This window comes from Trachypithecus francoisi, unplaced genomic scaffold, assembly GCF_009764315.1.
Source record: "Trachypithecus francoisi isolate TF-2019V2 unplaced genomic scaffold, Tfra_2.0 Lachesis_group3, whole genome shotgun sequence".
Taxonomy (NCBI): domain Eukaryota; kingdom Metazoa; phylum Chordata; class Mammalia; order Primates; family Cercopithecidae; genus Trachypithecus; species Trachypithecus francoisi.
Genome location: NW_022681468.1, coordinates 112,398,102 through 112,424,533, shown reverse-complemented (window position 1 = coordinate 112,424,533; position 26,432 = coordinate 112,398,102). Strand labels below are relative to the sequence as shown.

General features: G+C 39.0%; 1 protein-coding gene across 8 annotated transcripts in view; it reads right to left on the bottom strand.

Moving 5' to 3' along the window:
• The window catches only part of SCAPER (S-phase cyclin A associated protein in the ER), a 589,310-nt gene that overhangs the window by 147,725 nt on the left and 415,153 nt on the right, over positions 1 to 26,432 (bottom strand). For all 8 annotated transcript variants that reach the window (XM_033189309.1, XM_033189313.1, XM_033189315.1 and 5 more), the window contains exon 24: positions 6,082 to 6,197. In XM_033189309.1, the coding sequence (XP_033045200.1) occupies positions 6,082 to 6,197 (116 nt within the window). The remainder of the gene's footprint in view (positions 1 to 6,081; positions 6,198 to 26,432) is intronic.

Below are 26,432 nucleotides of genomic sequence, written 5' to 3'. Positions count from 1 at the left end.
ATTGCTTGGCCTGAGTAGGATGGATTTACTATAGGCAGATAAAGGCATATACTATAAAGAAATAAAAAGCAACTTTACTGATCTATTTGATATGAATAACCAGGCATACCTTATAAAAAAAGAATTCTTGGCTGGGCGCGGTGGCTCAAGCCTGTAATCCCAGCACTTTGGGAGGCCGAGACGGGTGGATCATGAGGTCAGGAGATCGAGACCATCCTGGCTAACACGGTGAAACCCCGTCTCTACTAAAAAATACAAAAAAACTAGCCGGGCGAGGTGGCGGGCACCTGTAGTCCCAGCTACCCTGGAGGCTGAGGCAGGAGAATAGCGTGAACCCGGGAGGCGGAGCTTGCAGTGAGCTGAGATCCGGCCACTGCACTCCAGCCTGGGCGACAGAGCAAGACTCCGTCTCAAAAAAAAAAGAAAAAAAAAAAGAATTCTTTTTCCTGTTAGTTTAAAATGGGGCAATCTTACACCTACTGATGTGCTCTTATTCTAAAACTGTGATAAGGCCAATGACCTTATGAATACAGTTCTAGCATACTCTTTGGCCTTTTGAGTAAGCAACAGTCACAGATACACGACATTCAAAAACTCATGAAAGTTTAAAGACAGACTAAAAAAGTCATTGCCTAAAATCCCTCTAACAGAGAATAAGGAGAATAGGATGCTCAGACCTAGCTCAGCTAAACTGATGATGGAGGGTAAATCATTCAGTCTTTAAAACCTTTGGTTTCTTTATTTATGTAGTGCGATAATGGTGAAAACATGCCAGATGCTCTGATTGTTAAATAAATGTAATATACCTGACAGCTCTACATGGAAATCAAATGCCAAAATCAGAAGGGTCATATTTGGTGAAAATGAGATCAAATTGTAAGTCTACAGAGTCCAGTATTTGATGCAGTATACCCTTTTGCCGCGTTGCTTTTATCTGTTGGAGAAAGAATTCATTCATATAGTCACACAATATTGACTATTGACGTCCTGTGATTTACAAATAATGTATTTACTATGTGTCATGATCCTAAGGACTTACAATCTACTTGGGAGAGATGATAGTACAGCAGACGGAGTATTTGGCACTGCAGCACATAAAAAGTGCTAAACTGAACTATTCTCTAACCTGTTTGATTTTTTTTTCAGCGATAAGATGAAGACACAAATGTTCTATAGATCAACTTTAGGGCTGACACAAAGTTAAGGAAAATGAAACTGAATAAGTGACCAGATCAGGATCTTGATAGACTGGGCTAAAACTTACCAAGATGAAGTCTGAATTTAGGGTGAAAAAACAAATGCCCAAGTAAAATTAATAGATTATAGCTTCTTAGAAGCCAAAGTGACAAAGACTTAGGGATTTAAAGCTCAGCAATTAGGCAGTATAATATGGAGTCAAAACAATAACTACAACAAAAAACACTGAAAATAACTAAGTGCTTTCTTTGTGCAGGGACTTAAACACATGCACTTTTAATCCTCCTAACAGTTCTGTAAGGTAGATATTAGTCTTACCATTTAATTGAGGCTCTGTTAAAACAAGTAGTTTGGCCCAAGGTCATATAGCTAATCAGTAAAAAGCAGAGTTAAGCCTGGATCTGACTCTACAGCCTATACATTTTTCACTATACCATGCTGTCTGCTTTGCTTTGTGTTGATGAATGTACTTCTATATGAAAAACTGTCCACAGGGACTACAAAGAGATAAGCAAGGCTGACAAAGAAGAAATAGGCACCTGATTAGTTCCCCAACAGAACAACCTAAAGTAGCTCGCAGAGTTTACTATCTGATCCATGGTCCTTGTGTAACTGTCAGAAATTATGACTCTTAAGTAAGTAAAAGGCAACCCGGGGAAGACCCTTTTTGGTGGCCCAAGAGGTTTGCTGGTTGCCTGTGAATTACGAACATCTACTACTGCCTGGAAAGGGCTTGGAGATGTGGAGGGCCAGTTTAGTGCCACCTTTCACTTTAATTATCATTGCTACTATGTACATATACTATAAAAAGACAACACAAAGTTTTGGTACAGCTGCTTCTAGTCACAGCAGATTCATCTTCTTATTTACATAACATGGGCCATTCTTTACGCTCAAAGGAAGTGAAAACTCCTGTTTATTTTCAAATATTAAAAAGCTATGATGAACCACTATTATTAGTCTAAAGTTTTTAAAAGGCTAGAAGATGTCATTCATTTGTCTGTACTTGTTTTCGGCAATTTGTAGGTTTGGAAGGCCGAGGTCGGAGGATCATTTGAGGTCAGGGGTTCGAGACCATCCTGGCTAACATGGTGAAACCCTGTCTCTACTAAAAATACAAAAAAATGAGCCGGGCATGGTGGCGCGTGCTTGTAATCCCAGCTACTTGGGAATCGCTTGAACCCAGGAGGCAGAAGTTGCAGTGAGCCGAGATGGTGCCACTATACTCCAGCCTGGGTGACAGTGAAACCCTGTCCAAAAAAAAAAAAAAAAGTCTGTAGGCAGAATAGCAGTAGTCTTCCCCAAAGGAGATACAAACTGCCTTGTTTCAGGGCGATCTTTCTTGGAACTAAAAACAATTTTATTGGAGCACATTTGTTTAAATGATTGATTTTGTAATAACACATCCTGACCTAAACCCTTTCAGAGATAACTTAAAAATAATTAAAGCAGTTTTATGGCCTTTCCCTGGTTCTCATAAGAGCAAAACAACCTACTGCAGACTCAGAAAGGTTTCAAAAAGTCACACTTCCAGAAGCAAGTATAATTCTCAATTTCACGTTAAAAAAAAAAAAGCTTCTGGAAGCAAATATTCATTCACAGGAAGTTGCTTAGCAACAGAACAAACAAGACATGCAACTACTGAGGTACTATGTGGAGTAAAAAGAGATATGAACAGTACGGTAAGAAAAGAAGACAGGAAGCTGGTTTATCCACTAACAAAGAGCTCAGGGCTTCAGAAGCAGCGACACATAAGGTTTATAGCCATAGGACTCCAGGTTTCAACAGGGTAACTGTTATGAGACAGTGGCTTAAACTTATCAAATCCTCTGCTATTTATCACTGAGAAAAATTAAACAGGATATTCTAAACTAGCCTCTTTAGGTAAAAGCCATGAAATGCCACAGGAGGCAGGAAACAGCAGTAGCTAAGGTGGCAAAAGGTTCATGGAGTTGAGGGGTGGAAACCCACTAGGGATGGAAAGATTCTGGACAGGCTGAGAACAAAGGGAGTGCCCAGGGACTATGGAAAGCCCAGGGCCTGAGCAGGGATTTGTGCAGGAGAGCAGTTGGAAGGAAAATGAGAAAGAATATTTTTTGAAGTAAGCCACTGACTCATGCCCACCAGTATGCTCTTATTCTGCATTTAAATCTGAAGTGGTTACAAAATTCCTCCTGCTGTTCTTTGAGTAAACAGAATAACACTCTTATGGCTTTAATCCTTTAGCCCTGAAAACTGAAGCTGCTTTAGAAAGCAGAGTTATGGTACTGAGACTGTGCTCAGGATAAAAGAATCTTAAGAGTTGATGCTGGATGCCCACAGCTCTGGGTGCTAGACTCACTCAATAAGTAGCACTTAGTTGAAAACACAAATCTATTGTGAATAGTGCCACAATAATCTACAAAAAATAAAAGATCTATAAAAAATCTATAAAAAATAAAAAAGGATGAGTTCATGTCCTTTGTAGCAACATGGATGAAGCTGGAAACCATCATTCTGAGCAAACTACCGCAAGAACAGAAAACCAAACACTGCATGTTCTCACTCATAGGTGGGAACTGAACAATGACAACACTTGGACACAGGGTGGGGAACATCACACACTGGGGCCTATCGTGGGGTTGGGGGGAGGGATAGCATTAGGAGATATACCTAATGTAAATGATGAGTTAATGGGTGCAGCACACCAACATGGCACACATATACATATGTAACAAACCTGCATGTTGTGCACATGTACCCTAGAACTTAAAGTATAAAAAAAAAAAAAAAAGAAAGAAAACACAAATTTATTGGCCTAAAGTGAAATGAAGGAACAAACTCTTAATCCTGACCCTGTGGGTCAGCTAGTGCTGACCAGCTGCGAGGCACTGGTCTGGACTCTCAAGATTCCACAGCTCCTTTGCAAAGGGAGTGTGCTAATTCTTGCTTAGGTCTTTGTAGGAACTGTGGACACCTCTTCCATTTCCTAAACAAGAGGCAGAGATAAGCACCAGAACAACATACTCTTACAATGACAATAGCAGCTTTTGGGAAACAGGCATTTAATCTAGGTTACCAACCAGAGAGCTTAGTGTCATGCATGTTGAAGCCTACCAGAAAACAAAACAAAAAAACAAAACGAAAAACCTCTAGGTGAATTTAAGATGAACAATATAAATTATTAACAGTTATCAAAGCACTCTCCCAAAGAATCAATATCATTTCCTTTCTTATTTCAAATATTTATTATGTTTCATTCCCTTCTTCCTTCCTCCCTGCCAATTAACATACAGTAAGTGAAGACAACCTGCTCAGCAACACCCTACAAATGAAGTCCATTTTGATAAGAAATAGCAACGCTTCTGGGTTATAAAAACCACTATGCATGCTATAACTTGCCTTATGGAGAGCTTTCTGCTCCACAGAAAGATTTCCTGACTTAAAGAATACCTACATCATTCTTCATTAATCTTTGTGAGTAGAGGAAAGGAATCCAAATCATCTTTGTCAAAAGCTTGTACTTAGAAATATCTCATGTCAGGTAGCTAGCACTGTCTTAAACCAGGCAAGACTATTTTAAAAACCCTCATTTAACATTTATAATGTAACTTTACATTATAATATACAAATATACATTATAATAAAAGCTTAATAGTTTACAAAGAGCTCTCATATACATTATTTCAACTGGTCCCACAGTAGTACCACGAGGTGAATATGATTACATTTATTTTTCCAAATAAGGAAACAGATGCAATGAAATTAAGGCATTCACTCAAATTCTCTTAGCTAGTAGCCTGGCAGAGGTAAAATCAGAATCCAGGTTTGTCCTACTCCAAAGCCAATGCCATTTCTTTTTAATACAAATGCCTCTCAGAAAAAAAAAAAGATAACATACTCTTGGGATTTTTTTCCTGTTGTATCCAATGGACGAATGAAGCATTCACTTTTTTTTTTTTGAGACAGGGTCTTGCTCTGTTGCCCAGACTGGAATGCGGTGATGCAATCATGGTTCACAGCAGCCTTGACCTCCTGGGCTCAAGTGATCCTTCCTCTCTTAGTCTCCTGAGTAGCTGGGACTACAGGTGTGTGCCACTATGCCTGACTAAATTTGTTAATGTTTTGTAGAGACGGGGTCTCGCTACATTGCCCAGGCTATTCTTGAACTTCTGGCCTCAAGTGATCCTCCTGCCTTTACCTCCCAAAGTGCTGGGATTATAGATGTGAGCCATTGCACCCTGCCTAAATGAACTTTTATTAAAACCTCTTATTTAAATTCCGTAAATAAAAGTCTCCACAAAATACCCAGAAACTGCGCACGTTACAACCCAGGAATACAATACTTCTGAAATAACATTGCTGCTATACCCCAGGTGGTCAGGGACTTAAGAGAACAGGAAAGCAATTTACCGTTAAAGACCAACGTGCAATTCAGTTCCCAGCAATTTGGCTGGGACTCTAGGCTATGGCACTCTTTGCCTCTGACTGCTTTTCCTGTATGGTAGGAACTTGCTGAAATTTCACAGCTCAGACTTTTGTTAATGTACTTACTCACCTCTTTTTTCACATGCAACACAATGTTAGCTTACTGTAACTATTACTTATTTGTGCTCAATTTTTGGAAGCAGTTAGAATTGCTCAAGAGTTCATCAATTCTTCTTGATTTCTGATTAGAGCACATCACAGACCAAAGAGATTTCCTTTATAAGGCTTTCTAGGCTCAATTTGAGTTTTGCAAGTGATGTTGAGCACCTCTGTTTTCCTCCCTAATGGGGAGTGTAAGCTTTTGGTATTCAACCCTGAATACACATCCAATTTTCTTGTCATTCTCCATATGGAAACCATAGGGCAGAAATGACTCACAAATGAAACGTAAAAAACAGATTAAGAAACTATACTTACTTAGGAGGAATTCTTAAAACTGTGTTCACATTTGTGGCTGGGACTACTACTTGAAGGATGTGTTCAAGGGCTGTTAATCCACCAGCAGCTTGAAATGCAATCTGATCTGCCACATTCTAGACAGAAATACAAACAGAAGTTAGCCCAATTTCCCAGGCATAAAACTATAACTAAAATGATATCTGTAGTCTGAAACATGCTGATGGTTCAACTATTCTACAAATATTATTTTATAAATATTTGTTGAATGATACTCACTGCTAATTGTTTCAGTACTAGGAAATATAGGTCAAAAGGAGTGAGCATAAAAGACATAGTTGCGCTCTCCTCCATGAAGCTTAAAATTTGGTAGATGGCAAGCACCGGCAACCAAAGCAAAAATGGACAAGTGGGATCACATCAAGTTAAAAAGCTTCTGCACAGCAAAGGAAACAATCAACCAAGCAAAGAGACAACTCACAGAATGGGAGAAATGGGAGAAAATATTTACAAACTATCTATCTGACAAGGGATTAACAACCAGAATATATAAGAGCTCAAACAACTCTGCAGGAAAAAAATCTAATAATCCAATTTTTAAAATGGGCAAAAAATCTGAATAGACATTTCTCAAGAGAAGATAAACAAATGGCAAAGAGGCAAAGGAAAAGGTGCTCAACATAACTGATCATCATAAAAATGCAAATCAAAACTACAAACATACCATATGATCTAATTTACATGAAAATCTATGATAGACAACGTAGTTGTCACCCCAGTTAAAATGGCTTTTATCCAAAGACAGGTAATAACAAATGCTGGTGAGGATGTGGAGGAAACGGAACTCTCATACACTGTTGGTGGGAATGTAAATTAGTACAACCACTATGGAGAACAGTTTGGAGATTTTTCAAAAAACTAAAAACAGAGCTACCATATGACCCAGCAATTCCACTGGTAGGTATATGCCCAAAAGAAAGGAAATCCATATATCTAAGAGATATCTGCTCTCCCATATTTACTACAGCACCATTCACAATACAGCCGAGAACTGGAAGCAACTCCATCAGGAGATGAGTGGATAAAGAAAATGTAGTACATATACAGAATGGAGTACTATTCAGCCATAAAAAGGAATGAGATCCTGTCATTCGCAACAACATAGATGAAAGTGGAGGTCCTTATGTTAAGTGAAATGAGCCAGGCAAAGTAAGACTTCACATGTGCTCATTCATTTGTGGAAGCTAAACATTAAAACAACTGAACTCATGGAGATAGAGAATGGAAGGATGGATACCAGAGGCTGAGAAGGGTAGTGAGGGGACCGGGTAGTGGGGAAGGAAGTGAGGGTAGTTAATGGGTACAAAACAATAGTCAGTCCTGGCTAACACGGTGAAACCCCGTCTCTACTAAAAATACAAAAACTAGCCGGGCGAGGTGGCGGGCGCCTGTAGTCCCAGCTACTCGGGAGGCTGAGGCAGGAGAATGGCGTAAACCCGGGAGGCGGAGCTTGCAGTGAGCTGAGATCCGGCCACTGCACTCCAGTCCGGGCGACAGAGCGAGACTCTGCCTCAAAAAAACAAAAACAAAAACAAAAAAACAACAATAGTCAGAAAGAATAAGACCTAGTACTTGAGAGCACAACAGGGTGAGTATAATCAATAATAATTTAATTGTTCATTTACAAATAACTAAAAGAATACAGTTGGATTGTTTGTAACACAAAAAAATGAATGCTTTAGGTGATGGATGCCCCATTTATTCTGATGTGATTATTAAGCATTGTATGCCTATATCAAAATATCTCATGTATACCATAAATATATAAACCATGTACCCACAAAAATTAAAAATTAGAAAAAAAAATGAGTGCCTAGAAGAACCAACACTAATCAGATAGTTATAAATAAGGTGATTTTAATTATAAGTACCTTGAAAGATAAAAGGTTCTCTATGAGAATAATGGAGGAATCAACTATATAATGGGGAAAGGGTCAGGATAGGCTTCTCTGATAAAATTGAGGTTTTAAGACAAGTAAAAGAAAGGGGGAAGAAAAGAAGCACTCCAGGCAAAGGAAAAAAATTATATATAAAATTTTAGCAATACTTACTTAAAAATCACATCTTTATCACATTGTAATCTTAATTACCACCTAACAATATGGACTTCCACAAAGATTCCCTCTACTAGAATATTTGTCTTCAGCAATAAAAGATAATCTAATATCTCATCATTTTAGCTGTATCCTTTAAAAAAAATACCATTTCAGCTATTTTAGGAGAACATTAAGTAACAATTTTAGAACTAAACCTATGATCATTTCTGTGCAATTTATGATCTGTATATAATCCTTGTGGGAAATAACATTTCCAAGTTATTTGCACTTCTTTGGCATGGGAAAGAGAAAAGTAATTCTATGCTACACTGTGTGTTTTTAAGCATAGGCAGAATCAATGCAACATATATGTAAAAAATAAGATAGCAACCTATTGTGCCTTGAATTGTGCCCCCCTCAAAATCCATATGTGGAGGTCCCAACCCCCAGTATTTCAGAATGTAACTGTATTTGAAGAGAAGATCTTTAAAGTGGTAACTAAGTTAAAAGTGAAGCTGTTAGAGTAGGCTCTGGTCCAATAGGACTGGTGTACTTATAAGAGGAGAAAAAGACACCGGGGTTACACCTACACAGTCAAGAAGCCACATGAGGACACAGCAAGAGGTGGCCATCCACTAGCCAAGGACAGAGGAGTCCAGGAGAAACCAGACCTGCTGACACCTTGATCTTGGACTTCCAGCATCTATAACTGAGGGAAAATCAATTTCTATTGTTTAACCAACCCAGTAGGTGGCACTTTGTTATGGCAACCCCAAACAAACTAATACAACCCCTCTATTACATCACCACCTTACATTTCTTCTAATAGCATTCCACAGCCTTGAAACTTTGAAATACTGAGGTTTTTTTGAAAAGCGAGTGGGGAGGAGATATTAGTATATATAAGCTCTGTCAAACATATTTGCCTGATTCTTCTGGTGTTCTGAGCATTAATGACGTACCAATTATTGTCTCCAGTACATGTCTAGAATTTAGCAGTGTTATCAAATGCTTATCTTAATCATTCAATTGCTCTTTGTGCACAATAAAATACATTTTGTGACTATAAGAAGTTCATTGTGAGAGCTAGACAAGACTCATACATGTAAGATTAAAATTAACAATTTTGTTATTAATGGAAAAATATTTCTTTGCAATGAAACAATCAATCAAAACCTCCAAAATCCAGGTAGTTAACAGTTTATTTAATACCGTAATGCTGTTGTTATTCCCTCTTTTTATGCTAGGATGTCAATATACTTAGAATAATAAGCTCTGTGTATTATCATATAATATACATAGAGAAAAGTGTACTAATCATAATTGTACAGCTGGATGAGTTAAAACAAATTGAACACACTGTGTAACAACTCCAAAATTAAAATACAAAGCTTCATAGCATGCCATAGTATCCCTTGTGCCCATCCTATTCACTATCTCTTCCTTGTCCCAAAATGTAAAGGTTATCCAACTTTTAAACTCATGAATTCATTTTGCCTTCTTTTCATATCTATATCATACTTTATCCAACTGTATCTAGCTTTTTTTGGTTGATTGTTTATTTCTAAATTCATCCATGTTGGTGCCTGTAGCAGTACTTCATTCATTTTCTTTGCTGTATACTATTCCTTTGTGACTCTCTATATCCACTTATTTAAATGTTTCACTGCTGATTGACATTTAGCTTCTTTCTACTTTGACACTTTGGACAACGCTCCTTTAAACATTTATGCACATGTATTTGGCACATGTGACATTCAGCTATGTTGGGCATATCTAGGAGTAGAACTGCTGGGTCACAGAGTATGCATAGGTTCAGTTTTAGTAGCTATGGCCAAACAGCTTTCTAAAATATTTCAAACAATATTTGCGGTATAGTGTTAATTTCCGTTATTCCACATTGTTACTAAAATTGGTTTTACCGGTCTTTTTAACTTTGGTCATTGTAATGGGTGTGTACTGGCATTTTACTGAGGTTTTTATTTGCTGTTTCCTGATGACCAGGGAGATTGAACATCTTATGTTTACTGGCTGTTCGTGATTTAAAAAATTTAATTCAGGTATATTTTATAATTGGGTGAAAGGCTCAGATCTTAAATATACTGTTCAATCAAACTTGACAAATGCTTATCAAGACACAACCATTTCTATCACCCTAGAAAGTTCCCTCATGCCCCTTCCATGATCAATCCTTCCTCTCTGAAGCGACCACTGATTTGTTTCAGAGTACCATAAGTTAGTGTTGTCTATCATAGATTTTCATATAAATTAGATCATATAGTACGTATAAATATTTTCTGGATTTAATTTGGTAGGGACTGGCTATCCCACCAGTAGTTTTACACCAAGCCTAGGGAACTGTGGAAACATCTCAAGTGTAGGGAAAATGGTAGAGGGTCAAATGGGGATGTAAACACATACATACACCTCCTTTCTTATACGTAAAACAAATAAGGATTCCAGATAAAATATTTTAAAACATTAAAAGTCATAACCATATTAAAAATAAATGAAACATCTCTGTGAAACAGGGATGGAGAAGCTCATAGTAATGCATAGGGAAAGGGTCCAATTTTTAGTAGATTCTCAAAAGAACATTTGCTCCTCTAGATTATCCCCTTTTCTTCAGCTTTCACACTGATCCAGCCTCCAAATTCTGGAAATTCTACTTCTGTTACAGTTCTTGCTTCTTCTATCCATGCCTACTGTTAATTACCATGTCAGAACCATGTCTAGTTAGGCTCTCATGGTATCTTGTTTAAGGTATTATAACAACCTCCTAATTAGTATCTTTGGGTCCAAGTTTACTCTAACCAGCCCATTTTCTAGAGCACTGCTTCCCAAACTCTATCAAAAAAAAAACCCAATTTTTTGTTTTTAACATTTTTACTCCATTATAGACTGACACTTTTGTGAAATACAGATGAAATACTGAACAAATGGGAAAAAATGTACTAAGTAGAAGGCCACATTTTAAAATACTGTGAAAATGACCACACTGCCAAAGGCACTCTAAGAATTCAATGCAATTCCCATCAAAATGCTATCATCATTCTTCACAGAACTAGAAAAAACAATCCTAAAATTCATATGGAACCAAAAAAGAGCCTGCACAGCCCAAACAAGACTAAGCAAAAAGAACGAATCTGGAGGCATCACATTACCTGATTTCAAACTATACTATAAGGCCACAGTCACTAAAAGCGCATGGTACTGGTATAAAAATGGGCACATAGACCAATGGAACAGAACAGAGAACCCGGAAATAAACCCAAATACTTAACAGCCAACTGGTCTTCAACAAAGCAAACAAAAAACATAAAGTGGGGAAAGGACACCATATTCAACAAAAGGTGCTGGGAGAATTGGCTAGCCACAGGTAGGAGAATGAAACTGGATCCTCATCTCTCACCTTATACAAAAATCAACTCAAGATGGATCAAAGACTTAAATCTAAGACCTGAAACTATAAAAATTCTAGAAGATAACATCGGAAAAACCCTTGCCTAGACATTAGTTTAGTCAAGGATTTCATGACTAAGAACCCAAAAGCAAATGTAATAAAAACAAAGATAAATAGCTGGAACTTAATTAAACTAAAGAGCTTTTACATGGCAAAAGGAACAGTCAGCAGAATAAACAGACAACTCACAGAGTGGGAGAAAATCTTCACAATCTATACATCCAACAAAGGACTAATACTCAGAAACTACAAGGAACTCAAATAGCAAGAAAAATTAGCAAACAACAACAACAACAAACAAACAATCCCATCAAAACACAGGCTGAGGACATGAATAGACAATTCTCAAAAGAACATATACAAATGGCCAACAAACATATGCAAAAATGTTCCACATCACTACATCACTAATGATCAGGGAAATGCAAATCAAAACCATAATGTGATACCACCTTACTCCAGCAAGAATGGCTATAAAAAAAAAAAAAATAGATGTTGGTGTGGATGCAGTGAAAAGCGAACACTTCTACATTGCTGGTGGGAATGTAAACTAGGAAAACAGTGTGGAGATTTCTTAAAGAACTAAAAGTAGAAGTACCATTTGATCCAGCAATTCCACTACTGGGTATCTACCCAGAGAAACAGAAATTATAACAAAAAGATACTTGCTCATGCATGTTTATAGCAGCACAATTCGTGATTGCAAAAATGTGGAACCAACCCAAATGCCCATCAATCAACAAGTGGATAAAGAAACTGGTGTGTGTGTGTATGTATGTGTGTGTGTGTATATGTATGTGTGTATATATATGTATATGTGTGTGTATATACATATATATATATGGAATACTACTCAGCCATTAAAAGGAATGAATTAATGGCATTTGCAGAAACCTGGATGGGATTGGAGACTATTATTTTAAGTGAAGTAACTCAGGAATGGAAAACCAAACATTGTATGTTCTCACCGATAAGTGGGAGCTAAGCTATGAGGATGCAAAGGCATAAGAATGACACGATGAACTCTGAGACTCGGGGGAAAGGGTAGGAAGAGGGTGAGGGATAAAAGACTACAAATTGGGTTCAATGTATACTGCTGGGGAGATGGGTGCACCAAAATCTCACAAATCACCACTAAAGAACTTACTCATGTAATGAAATACCACCTGTTCCCCAAAAACCTATGGAAATAAAAATAAATAAATAAAATAGTAGATGCAAAAAGACATAAAATTACTCTGTCAATTTGCAAAATTTACTCTTGATTTGTGTATATATCTCATTATGTTTCATAACAGTGGCCTGGCACTGGCTTATGGCCTCCGTTTGAGTAGTCCTGCCCTGGATACACAATGAAGAAATGCCCTAAAGAGTAAATGTCATTACATCACTCTACTTAAAACACTCCAGGGACAACTTCTTCACAGTCTACAGAACAAGATCCATGGACTTTAGAATCATTCTTCAGAATCTGATCCCTCTCCAATAGCCTCCTTCCCTGCCAGGATCCTGCTTCTCTTGTAACTAAATTCCTTATATGACCCCTACTTTTTCATGCCTCTGTGCTTTTGCATAAACTGTTCCTTTTCAGGAAGGATGATCCTCTAGTTTTTCATCTTTGTATCTCCACTAAACTCTGAGCTTCCTGATGTCAGAGACCATGTCTGCTTCATCATCATATCCCAAAGACTTAGCATAGGGGACCGCACTCAGTAATTGCTCAACAATGTTGCTGAATGAGAAGGACAGCTGACAAAGATACTCTTATTTTATATATATATATATTTCGTCCGTTTGTTTTCTGAGATGGAGTCTTGCTCTGTCGCCCAGGCTGGGGTGCAGTGGTGCGATCTTGGCTCATTGCAACCTCAGCGTCCTGGGTAGCTGGGATTACAGGCACCTGACAACTTGCCCAGCTAATTTTTGTGTTTTTTTTTTAGTAGAGATGGGGATTCACCATGTTGGTCAGGTTGGTCTCGAACTCCTGACCTCAGGTGATCTACCTGCCTCAGCCTCCCAAAGTGCTGGAATTACAGGCATGAGCCGCCACGTCCAGCCCCATTATACATGGTTGTAACTGTGAAAACAGAAACAGTAATTTCTCTAGTATGATTGCAGGATGAAATCCTCCATTCTTGTTATTATGTTTGCCTTACAGAATAGTTTTTCACTGGAAATGAGCTTCATGACCAAAGAATGAGATTCAGTTTTCCAAGACTGGAGGACATGTTCGCCCTGAACTTTCTTAACATCCATCAAGAAAGGAACTAAACTTTCCTCTCATATTCCATTTTAGTGTAAAGCCATTATGTACTGACATCTCTCAACTTAAAAACAGGGCACAGAGTACGTTAAGCCAAGCAGAAACACTGGCTGATCAGTCTGTCCACAGGGAAACCAAGCAGCACCACTGCTGTTCCTGCAGACCCCTCCACAATGGGAGGAAACTGGGTCAGCACTGCAGAATTGGAGGGGAAAAGGACTGAGTAAAAGCAGATCATTTTAATGTATACATCTATGCCTTAAAAAAAGCCTCCAAAAAAACCCTCAAAGCCTTTTCTGCAATGCCAACAACATGGATGCGACCTCTTGAAAAACCTAAGACACAAGCTCTAACAGATATTAAACAGGACCGAATAAGCCAATTTCAGGAAGATAAAGGCCATTCAGAGCCAACTTTTTACTAATGCACTATTGGAAACTGAAGTTTTAGTTTATTATTTGCAGCTTTTCAAAAAAAAAAAAAAAAAAAGCAAAAAGCAAAATCAACTGTGAAATAAAGAAATCTCCCAAATCTCTGCCTGGAGCTAAGGAAGATTCTGGTTATGTTTACTTCTGGATTAGAGATGCAACAAGCCACCTCAGGACTCTCTTCCATGGAGCATGGCCAGATAGAAACACTGCTCAGTATCATCCTAAGTTCTTCATGCCCCACATCAAGCCCTACTCATCCATCACCTCAGCCCTACCTCACGGCCCCATTCTCTCTTATCTGCAAGCTCCTCAAGAGTGGTATCTGACTCATCTTTGCAGCCTCAGTCCTGGCACAGAGCAGGAATGATAAACACCTCATAGATAAGTGATGGAACAAAAGAATGAACAAATGAAAGGACTTATTTCAGACAGTAAAAATTTATTTCCTGTGAGATATGATACGTTAACACAATATAGAGGCATGTTAAATATAACAAGGAGAAATACTGCTCACTGGATCCCATTCCCTAACAGTTTATATATAAAGATGGATGAAACAATCCTGTGATATTAGAGGTGACTTCTTCATCTCATGGGGACAGAAAGGGAAAATCAAGCTGTCTCAATGATGAACCAACCAAATATTAAAACTAAGAGAGAAAAAAACCTTCGCAAGCATGTGGCGTTAAATAGCTTATATGCAAATCCAAAAAGAAAATAATCCTCATACAAATCTAGGTAGACTTAAATAACACAGAAAGCTTCCCCATCTCTTGTTCCTCTCTTTTCATACCACACTAACTTCCTGTGCCAATCACTTGGCACTTCTTATACAGTTCTCTGATTACATTTCTGGATGCCTTAATGCCATAAGAAGAAGACTGGATGCTCTTCAGATACACCATTTTATACTTGTCCCTATCCCTCTTAGCATCCAGAAAAAGCAAGTACACTAAAAATCCTTAACCATAATTATCTTCTCCATTCAAACTGCCACCTTTCCAACTTGTAGTGTTCAAATGCTCTCCCAATCCCTTAAGACCAAGATCAAATGCTGCTTCTTCTGTTAAGTCACTCAGATCCCCTCAACTAAAGTCAAAGCTCTCTGTATATTTAACTGTATTTTTTGTGTGTGGCCCTTACCACTTTCTACTTTATGCAAAGTTATTTGTGTCCATGTAGTAGATGGTAAAGCCTAAACTCTCCTGTGTCTGTGTTCCTAACCAGGGCCAAGCACAGGATGCATACTGCAGGTATCAAGCAAAGTTTTTTCAGTGACTGAAAATATCTCATTCTAGAAAGGTGAATTCCCTTTTACTCCTTTTCCAATTCTCTGCATTCAGACATATGAAACTGGAAAAAACTTTCATAAAAAGCTTGGTAATTCTGATCTGATTGAGAAAAACATACCTTTAAAGATAAGACGTGTAGCTTCCCTTACGTACCTGGCATAATACCTTAAAAGCTCTGCCTTCCCCTGCTCTCACCCACTGTGAGACTGACAACTGACTAATAGGATTAGTGGCTCCATTCTAATAACCCCACTTAGCTAAAGGCCAGCATAAAATGACAGTCTCAATCTGAATTACACAGCCAGGGAATCCATCCAATTATTAACTAGAGTAACTGTTATTACCTCTCCCAATCAAAGAAGAGGCAGCTGTTAATCTTTGGCGGCCTGCAAAGGCTAGTGGCCTTTGTACTTGACTTTTCTGTAGACAATAATTATGTTCTTTGTGATCAGGGAGGAAGGCCTTCAAAGCTTTTTAGACAGAGGTGGCAGATGGGGAAAACTGTTTGCGTGTTCATTAGCAGTATAGGCTAGATTTGTTCTGAGCATCTGTGGCACCTTAAGACCTGTTTAGAGAAAATACAAGTAGGTTTTGGCAAGTCCATAAATTTAGAACTCAATAGCCTAATTTATAGAGATGAGAAGGTCCTGAAGTGAAAATTTTTATGGTCGTTTTTCCCAAAATGGAAAACTTTATTAACACTTAAAAGACATCATTTCCACTTTTCTACTATCCTTGTCTGTTAACGTTAGTTTAAAACAAGCAAGCACAATGAGATGATGCTTCTTATTCTGTGTTTCTCCCTTACAAGCTTCCTAACTGCTGGCTTCTTTATATTCCCATAATCTACATAAATATCTGTGCTCAGCTTTTCAGCTGTAGGCACTAACACTGATAGCACTAGGTTTGGGGGTCAGGGATGTCACAAGAACAAAAACATACACTGTGGGAAGGTGATACTAAAAAGAGTAAAATTATAAGCTACAGTTTGAAGGCTTAGGCGATACAGTAAGTGGGGCTGAGAGACTAGAAAAGCTTTCTTAGTGTCAGACGAACAATTCCTTTGTGATGCTAATTAGAAGTTGGACCCTTTGGAAGGTGCTCCCTGAGGGAGCTGAATTGTGCCATTTCTGACCCATTTGGACTAAGGAAGGAAAGAACAGAGTGAGTGAGAGAGGGTACGTGCAGGAACTGAAGGACAGAAGCAGACCACAAGACCTGAGTGCTCCTTCTCTCTCTCTCTCTCTCTTTCTTTCTTATTATACTTTAAGTTCAGGGTACATGTGCACAACGTGCAGGTTTGTTATATATGTATACATGTGCCATGTTGGTGTGCTGCACCCATTAATTCGTCATTTTCATTAGGTAAATCTCCTAATGCTATCCCTCCCCACTCCCCCAACCCCACAACCAGCCCCGGTGTGTGATGTTCCCCTTTCTGTGTCCAAGTGTTCTCATTGTTCAATTCTCACCTATGAGTGAGAACATGCAGTGTTTGGTTTTCTGTTCTTGCAACAGTTTGCTGAGAATGATAGTTTACAGCTGAATCCATGTCCCTATAAAGGACACAAACTTATCTTTTTTATGGCTGCATAGTATTCCATGGTGTATATGTGCCACATTTTCTTAATCCAGTCTGTCACTGATGGACATTTGGGTTGGTTCCAAGTCTTTGCTATTGTGAATAGTGCCTCAATAAACATACGTGTGTGTATGTCTTTATAGCAGCATGATTTATAATCCTTTAGGTATATACCCAATAATGGGATGGCTGGGTCAAATGGTATTTCTAGTTTTAGATCCTTGAGGAATCGCCACACTGTCTTCCACAATGGTTGAACTAGTTTACAGTCCCACCAACCGTGTAAAAGTGTTCCAATTTCTCCACATCCTTTCCAGCACCGGTCGTTTCGTGACTTTTTAATGATCGTCATTCTAACTGGTGTGAGATGGTATCTCACTGCGGTTTTGATTTGCATTTCTCTGATGGCCAGTTTATGATGAGCAAAAATCCTCAATAAAATACTGGCAAACCGAATCCAACAGCACATCAAAAAGCTTATCCAACATGATCAAGTGGGCTTCATCCCTGGATGCAAGGCTGGTTCAACATATGCAAATCAATAAACATAATCCAGCATATAAACAGAACCAAAGATAAAAACCACATGATTATCTCAATAGATGCAGAAAAGCCTTTGACAAAATTCAACAACCCTTCATGCTAAAAACTCTCAATAAATTTGGTATTGATGGAACGTGTCTCAAAATAATAAGAGCTATTTATGACAAACCCACAGCCAATATCATACTGAATGGGCAAAAACTGGAAGCATTCCCTTTGAAAACTGGCACAAGACAGGGATGCCCTCTCTCACCACTCCTATTCAACACAGTGTTGGAAGTTCTGGCTAGGGCAATCAGGCAGGAGAAAGAAATAAAGGGCATTCAATTAGGAAAAGACGAAGTCAAATTGTCCCTGTTTGCAGATGACATGATTGTATACTTAGAAAACCCCACTGTCTCAGCCCAAAATCTCCTTAAGCTGATAAGCAACTTCAGCAAAGTCTCAGGATACAAAATCAACGTGTGAAAATCACAAGCGTTCCTATACTCCAATAACAGACAAACAGAGAGCCAAATCATGAGTGAACTTCCATTCACAATAGCTTCAAAGAGAATAAAATACCTAGGAATCCAACTTACAAGGGATGTGAAGGACCTCTCCAAGGAGAATTACAAACCACTGCTCAGTGAAATCAAAGAGGACACAAACAAATGGAAGAATATTCCATGCTCATGGATAGGAAGAATCAATATCGTGAAAATGGCCATACTGCCCAAGGTAATTTATAGATTCAATGCCATCTCCATTAAGCTACCGATGACTTTCTTCACAGAATTGGAAACAACTGCTTTAAAGTTCATACGGAACCAAAAAAGACCCTGCATTGCCAAGACAATCCTAAGCCAAAAGAACAAAGCTGGAGGCATCACGCTACCTGACTTCAAACTATACTACAAGGCTACAGTAACCAAAACAGCATGGTCCTGGTACCAAAACAGAGATATAGACCAATGGAACAGAACAGAGCACTCAGAAATAATACCACAAATCTACAACCATCTGATCTTTCACAAACCTGACAAAAACAAGAAATGGGGAAAGGATTCCCTATTTAATAAATGGTGCTGGGAAAACTGGCTAGCCATATGTAGAAAGCTGAAACTGGATCCCTTTCTTACACCTTATACAAAAATTAATTCAAGATGGATTAGAGACTTAAATGTTAGACCTAAAACCATAAAACGCCTAGAAGAAAACCTAGGCAATACCATTCAGGACATAGGCATGGGCAAGGACTTCATGTCTAAAACACCAAAAGCAATGGCAACAAAAGCCAAAATTGACAAATGGGATCTAAAATTAAAGACCTTCTGCACAGCAAAAGAAACTACCATCAGAGTGAACAGGCAACCTATAGAATGGGAGAAAATTTTTGCAATCTACTCGTCTGACAAAGGGCTAATATCCAGAAATCCAGAACCTACAAAGAACTCAAACACATTTACAAGAAAAAAACAAACAACCCCATCAAAAAGTGGGTGAAGGATATGAACAGACTCTTCTCAAAATAAGACATTTATGCAGCCAACAGATATGTAAAAGTGCTCTTTCTTTTTAAATGGTACTGAGATAGATGACCAAAGATTAGTATGAAGAGTTCATTACTGCAATCCAACAAAGCTCATGATAGTTATTTTGATCTTCCTTACCCTCAAGTTCTCCAAAGCTGCCAAGTGGGAGGCACTGGTCTAGGACCAGCACTCATAGTCTAGTAAGCAATAGACTTACCAATAGATAAATGCCATACAGTGAGATAAATGTTATAATGATATAATGAGTGGATATAAAAAGATGATCATAGAAGAAATGATTCCTTTGAATAATTCTTTAGAACACAACTGGTGTCAATGTGGACAGTTTTCTAAGCTAGTATGCTCTCAAATTAAAACACAAAGGACCTAAGTCAAGAATGTATATATGACATTCCCTGTACAACTTTATAGGCCAACCATTTCCAACTTCCAGGTCTACCCACTGCTTTACAGCAGAACCTCATGAGTCTTAACACAGCAGTTCCTTTTTTCCTTGCCCCTGTATCTCAAGTATCCTGAATGTTTTAAAGTTTGAAGGTAAAAGAAATTTGGGACTATGAGAGTAAAGAAAATTTGCTTTGGGCAAATGGGTTATATGGACAAGAGCCAGTAACATGGACTACCTCTAATGGGTCCAGCAGCTCCCAGGAGGCAGGACCTTAGAGCTCAGACCCTTTTTTCAGAGGTGGCAATTTCTATTTTCTCTCCATCGTAACACTTTTGCTTCTTTACTGATTTTTATATTTATTTGGTTGTAAACTAAATCATAATGATTACCGTATCTGTTTACTTCATTACAAACTAGATTGTGAGGTCTCTAACAGCTGGAAGTATGTTTATATTGGGTCTAACAAAAAGTAGGTATTCAATAAATATTTGCTGAATCAAAGAATAAAGTTACAATTAATTTAATTTCTGGGGCTCTGACATCAGAAATTCCCTTAAGAGGAGAGACAGCCCATCAATAAGAAAGGAAAGTCTCAGAAACCCACAGCCTTGGAAAAGTCAAGGTAAGGGTACAAGTAAGCTAGAACCTTTGGAAAACGTTACTGGTCCTTGTCTGTGCTGATAGAGAAGGCAGGCCCTTCTGTTAGGCCTGCCTGAAGGGAAAGAGGGAAAGGAGAGACCAGAGATGCGGAGGCCAACCACTGGGCCTTTGTCAATCATCCTGCCTTACTCATCTTGGCATCAGTTTTTTTGCGATATTCTTAGGGAAAGTAGTGACCCAGAACTCAAAACTTTCTTTAAAATATGTATTCTTTAAAAACTTTTTTTTTTCTTTTTTTTTTTAAGATGGAGTCTTGCTCTGTGCCCCAGGTTGGAGTGCAATGGCGCGATCTCGGCTCACTGCAAGCTCCGCCTCCTGGGTTCACGCCATTCCTCAGCCTCCCGAGTAGCGGGGACTACAGGGGCCTGCCACCACACCCGGCTAATTTTTTTGTATTTTTAGTAGAGACGGGGTTTCACTGTGTTAGCCAGGATGGTCTCAATCTCCTGACCTCGTGATCCACCTGCCTCTGCCTCCCAAAGTGCTGGGATTACAGGCTTGAGCCACCGCGCTCAGCCTAAAAATTTTTTTAAATTATACTTTAAGTTCTGGGATACATGTGCAGAATGTGCAGGTTTGTTACACAGGTATACATGTGCCACGGTAGTTTGCTGCACCCATCAACCTGTCATCTACATTAGGTATTTCTACTAATGCTATCCCTCCCCTAGCACCCCATCCCCTGACTGGCCCCAATGTGTGATGTTTCCCTCCCTGTGTTGATGTGTTCTCATTGTTTAACTCCCACTTATGAGTGAAAACATGCAGTGTTTGGTTTTCTGTTCCTGTGTTACTTTACTGAGAATGATGGTTTCCAGTTTCATCCACGTCCCTGTAAAGGACATGAACTCATCCTTTTTTATGGCTGCATAGTATTCCATGGTATATATGTGGCACATTTTCTTGATCCAGTCATTCATTGATAGACATTTGGATTGGTTCCAAGTCTTTGGTATTGTGAATAGTGCTGCAATAAACATATGTGTGCATGTGTCTTTAGAGCAGAATGATTTGTAATCCTTTGGGTATATACCCAGTAATGGGATTGCTAGTGACCCAGAACCTTCTATATCCTGAGGGACAGAGGGGGAAAGCAATTCTTGAGAGTCAAAACAAATTTTTTTTTTTTTTTTTTTTTGAGACGGAGTCTCGCTCTGTCGCCCAGGCTGGAGTGCAGTGGCCGGATCTCAGCTCACTGCAAGCTCCGCCTCCCGGGTTTACGCCATTCTCCCGCCTCAGCCTCCCGGGTAGCTGGGACTACAGGCGCCCACCACCTCGCCCGGCTAGTTTTTTGTAATTTTTAGTAGAGACGGGGTTTCACCGTGTTAGCCAGGATGGTCTCGATCTCCTGACCTCGTGATCCGCCCGTCTCGGCCTCCCAAAGTGCTGGGATTACAGGCTTGAGCCACCGCGCCCGGCCAAAACAAATTTAAGGAGGAAACAGGAACTCAAATTTTACTTTTATCAAATTACCATCTTGGAGGGCTACTGAGAGCAACATTTCAAGGGCTTACCACGTAGCAGGCCATTGGCTATCCTCACATGTAAGTCCTTACAACAATCCTGTGAGGTAGGACTCATCAGCCCCATTATACAGATAAGAAAATCAGTCTTAGAACAATCAGTTACTTGCTCAAACGTACAAAGCTTGAGGTAGCAGAGCTGGGGACTGAGTCTAGGTTTATCTGATTTCTGAGTGTGTAATGGGTTTACATCAAGAATGTTGTGGGAAAATCTTGCATGTAACTGCAAGTATGTTTGACTTTTGGCACCCTTATCTCTAAATAGCCCAAATTTGTAAAATCTTGATTTTACAAAGCCCAAGATTTTACTCTCTCTCTCTCTCTATATATATACTTTTAAAATACATTTTAAAAACTTTTTATTTCCAAGTAATTTTAGATTTACAGAAGGGTTTCAAGGATAGTAGAGATTTCCTATATGCCTTAGTCGAGCTTTCCTTTGTATTAACATCTTTTATTTTTCTTTTTTTTAATATGGAGTCTTGCTGTGTCGCCCAGGCTGGAGTACAGTGGCGCAATCTTGGCTCACTGCAACCTCCGCCTCCTGGGTTCACGCCATTCTCCTGCCTCAGTCTCCCAGGCAGCTGGGACTACAGGCATGTGCCACTACGCCCAGCTAATTTTTTTGTATTTTTAGTAGATATGGGGTTTCACCATATTGGTCAGACTGGTCTCGAACTCCTGACCTCAAGTGATCCACCCGCCTCGACCTCCCAAAGTGCTGGAATTACAGCGTGAGCCACCATGCCTGGCACATATTAACATCTTATATAACCATGGTATGTTTATCAAAACTAAGAAATTATATTGGTACTATTAACTAACCTACAGCCTTTATTTTGACTTTCTCAGTTTTTCTATTGATGTCCTCCTTTTTCTGTTCCAGGATTGAATCTAGCATACCACATTGCATAGTATTTTAAAGATAAGTAAAGTTACTTTTAGGATTAGAGGAGGGATCCTGAGCTTTCTTATATTAGCATTCACTAGCAGCCTAAAAAAAAAATCTTGAAGTAATCCAGACTCAAAAGAATGTAAAGGAATGTTAAGTTTGACTATCACAAGTAAATAAAAAAGGAAATGAAAGAGCTAACTAGATTCTAAGGGACTGAAATATGAGTAGTTCTTTTAACCAGCGGTGCAGTTCTTGAGATTGGCAGGAAATGGGAAGAAATGTGCACACAGCAGGAGGGAAGCAGGCCTTGGGTAAGGCAGGAGGAAATGTGGGAAAATGTGGGACAAGGGTTAGAAGAGACTCCAGGTGGCCCAAGATGGGCTCCCTGCAGCTCAAGCTCCAACTGGCCTTCAATAGTTCCTCAGCCAGGGCATCTTTCAAAACATCTTCCTTCTTGGATATCAGAACTGGAGCTCATCTCTGCAGGCTCTGCTTCCAACTTCAGCACAGATACTGCTTCACAGTCTAGTAAGCCTTTTCCACTTGTGCTATGATAAGATATTCATTGCAATATGTATTTTTTTCTTTCCAAGAAGCAGCTGGGGTAAAAGTCTTTAGATGAGGCACAAGCAAAGTCAAGCACAGCTAATTTTAGAGATGATCCTATTAGAAGCACTGGGTCTGCTTAATTTAGTCTAAAGGAAACGAAGGGAAGGAAACAGCTAGTGATAGGTAGGGTCAGAGCTTTCTCAGATGGGTTATCTGGAGCCTGCTCTCTGGTTTAGACCCTCCTGTTCTCTAGCACCTAAAAGGTTTATGGGAGAAACACAGGAGGCAAAAACATTGCAAAATATGTTCCTATCAGACTATCTGACACAAAATGTAGTGCAGCAAGGAAGAAGGTAAAGATGAACAGCCCTTCAGCATGGGGACTTCAAGGTACCCAAGTTAATCTATACTTTGGTCATGGATGAACACTGTTTAACATTGTTGAGCTTCTGTTCTCCATCATAATGTCACAAATAATACCTTCTTATGTGGAGAACAGTGTGAAAACTTTTTTCAGAATATCTGCTAGAGGAAAATAAGACCTTTACTAAAGGCGAACTGAAACATTTAAAAGGCTGCTCATTTAAGGCAAACAAAACTCACAGGAGTTGTTAAGCCTGGAGGACACCCGACCATTAAATAATTTTATGAAAAGGCAAACATAAAATCCCTTCCTATTCACAAGGAGCACTTTTAAGTTCATTTGAAGAGAAATGTGATAATCAATTTATATTTACACAATGCTTTTAATCTGAAATTTAAAATACACTTAGCTTTAAGTCAGCAGGCAAGTTTATATCCTCACTACATGGGCAAGTGATCATATAGAAAATAAATGTAAAGATCCTAAAAAAACTATACCTCTGAAAATATTCATTTGTAAATATTAAATGGCACACAACATCAGGAGGCCTTTTTAGCAGGGAAAGGGGGAAGTAGGGATCTGAGAAAGATAGGCAGAAATGATATATTTTATCAGGGGAATCAGGTAGAAAGACCATTTAGGGTTGTTAACTTTGTGATATAAATGATTTCAAAATAAGTCTTGTCCTAGCAGCTACAGCCCAGAACAACTACTGTCCTAGACTATGAGCTCCTTATGGGCATGGGCTGTGTATCCACTGTTCAGAGGCTATGACAACAGTGGCTAAGAGCATGGCCTATGAAATAATTATGCCAGAGTTTGGATGTTAACTCCTTCTCTTACTAGCCACATAACATCAGGCAAACTGCTTATCCTCTTGATGCCTCGGTGTTCTTATTCATATAACAGGGCTAATACTTCCTATCTCAAGTGCTTGTTTAGATGACTGAATAATCTGCATAAATGTTAGTGATGATAATATTTAAATTCTGCCCCCCAAACTCCTCTTCTCTAGCTAAATATGTGTCTAATAAATTTTTATGAAACAAATGTTAGTTCCTATTCTAGAGAGTTCTTGCTTTTTCTAAGGCTTCACATTTCATTTCTGTTTCATTCAATGCTAAGTGATACTCGTAATAGTAGACCCTTAATGTTCTTGATGGACATATCCAGGGATCTTTGTAATATCTTAAAATTGTACTACAGTATAGTTTCTCTCATAAAACCTATATTTTGGCTAAGAGTCTAACTACTCACTCATGTTACTTCCTCAAAGGGGCCTTCCGTAACCTCTAGATTGTGTTTAGTCTTCCTACTATATCCATGAACAACTGTGTATTTCCTCAGTTATAATAGTCATCACTCTTTATTGTAATTATTTGTTTGTCTAGAAGGACAGAGCCTGTAACTATCTTTTTTTTTTTTTTTTTTTTTTAGGACAAAGTCTCACTCTGTCACCCAGGCTGGAGTGCAGTGGTGTGATCATAGATCACTGCAGCCTCCACCTCCTGGGCTTAAGAGACCCTCCCACTTCAGCCTCTCGAGTAGCTGGGACTACAGGCATGCGCCACCACACCTGGCTAGTTTTTGTATTTTTAGTAGAGACGGGGTTTTGCCATATTGTTCAGGCTAGGCTCGAACTCCTGGGCTTAAGTGACCCAACCACCTTGACGTCCCAAAGTCCTGGGATGACAGGCAGGAGCCACTGTACCCAGTCTATAGCTGTCTTATCACTGTTGTTTCCCATGTGCTTGGTACATTTTAAAAAAATCACTTAACATTTGTTGAACTCATACACCCACCCCCCTACACACAAACACACACACACACCCACCAAGTACTCTCCTAAGTGCTGCCTTGCAAGAACTGTCTCATATCACAACAGCATGAGGTTGATACAACTACTATTTCCATTTACATGGGGAAACTAAAGGTCAGAGAAAATAAGTAGTTGGCTTATGATTATATAAACAGTAAGTGCTGATCAGGAAGTCAAACCTAGATATGTCTGACTAGAATCTGAGCTTTCAAACACCATAGTATATTGCCCCCCTGCATGGTATATACTGAAAAACAAAATTTTTTTTTTTTTAATTATACTTTAAGTTCTAGGGTACATGTGCATAACGTGCAGGTTTGTTACATATGTATACTTATGCCATGTTGGTGTGCTGCACCCATCAACTCGTCAGCACCCATCAATTCATCATTTATATCATGTATAACTCCCCAATGCAATCCCTCCCTCCTCCCCCCTCCCCATGATAGGCCCCAGTGTGTGATGTTCCCCTTCCCCAGTCCAAGTGATCTCATTGTTCAGTTCCCACCTATGAGTGAGAACATGCGGTGTTTGGTTTTCTCTTCTTGTGATAGTTTGCTGAGAATGATGGTTTCCAGCTGCATCCATGTCCCTACAAAGGACACAAACTCATCCTTTTTGATGGCTGCATAGTATTCCATGGTGTATATATGCCACATTTTCTTAATCCAGTCTGTCACAGATGGACATTTGGTTGATTCCAAGTCTTTGCTATTGTGAATAGTGCCGCAATAAACATACGTGTGCATGTGTCTTTGTAGTAGAGTAATTTATAATCCTTTGGGTATATACCCAGTAGTGGGATGGCTGGGTCATATGGTACATCTAGTTCTAGATCCTTGAGGAATTGCCATACTGTTTTCCATAATGGTTGAACTAGTTTACAATCCCACCAACAGTGTAAAAGTGTTCCTATTTCTCCACATCCTCTCCAACACCTGTTGTTTCCTGACTTCTTAATGATTGCCA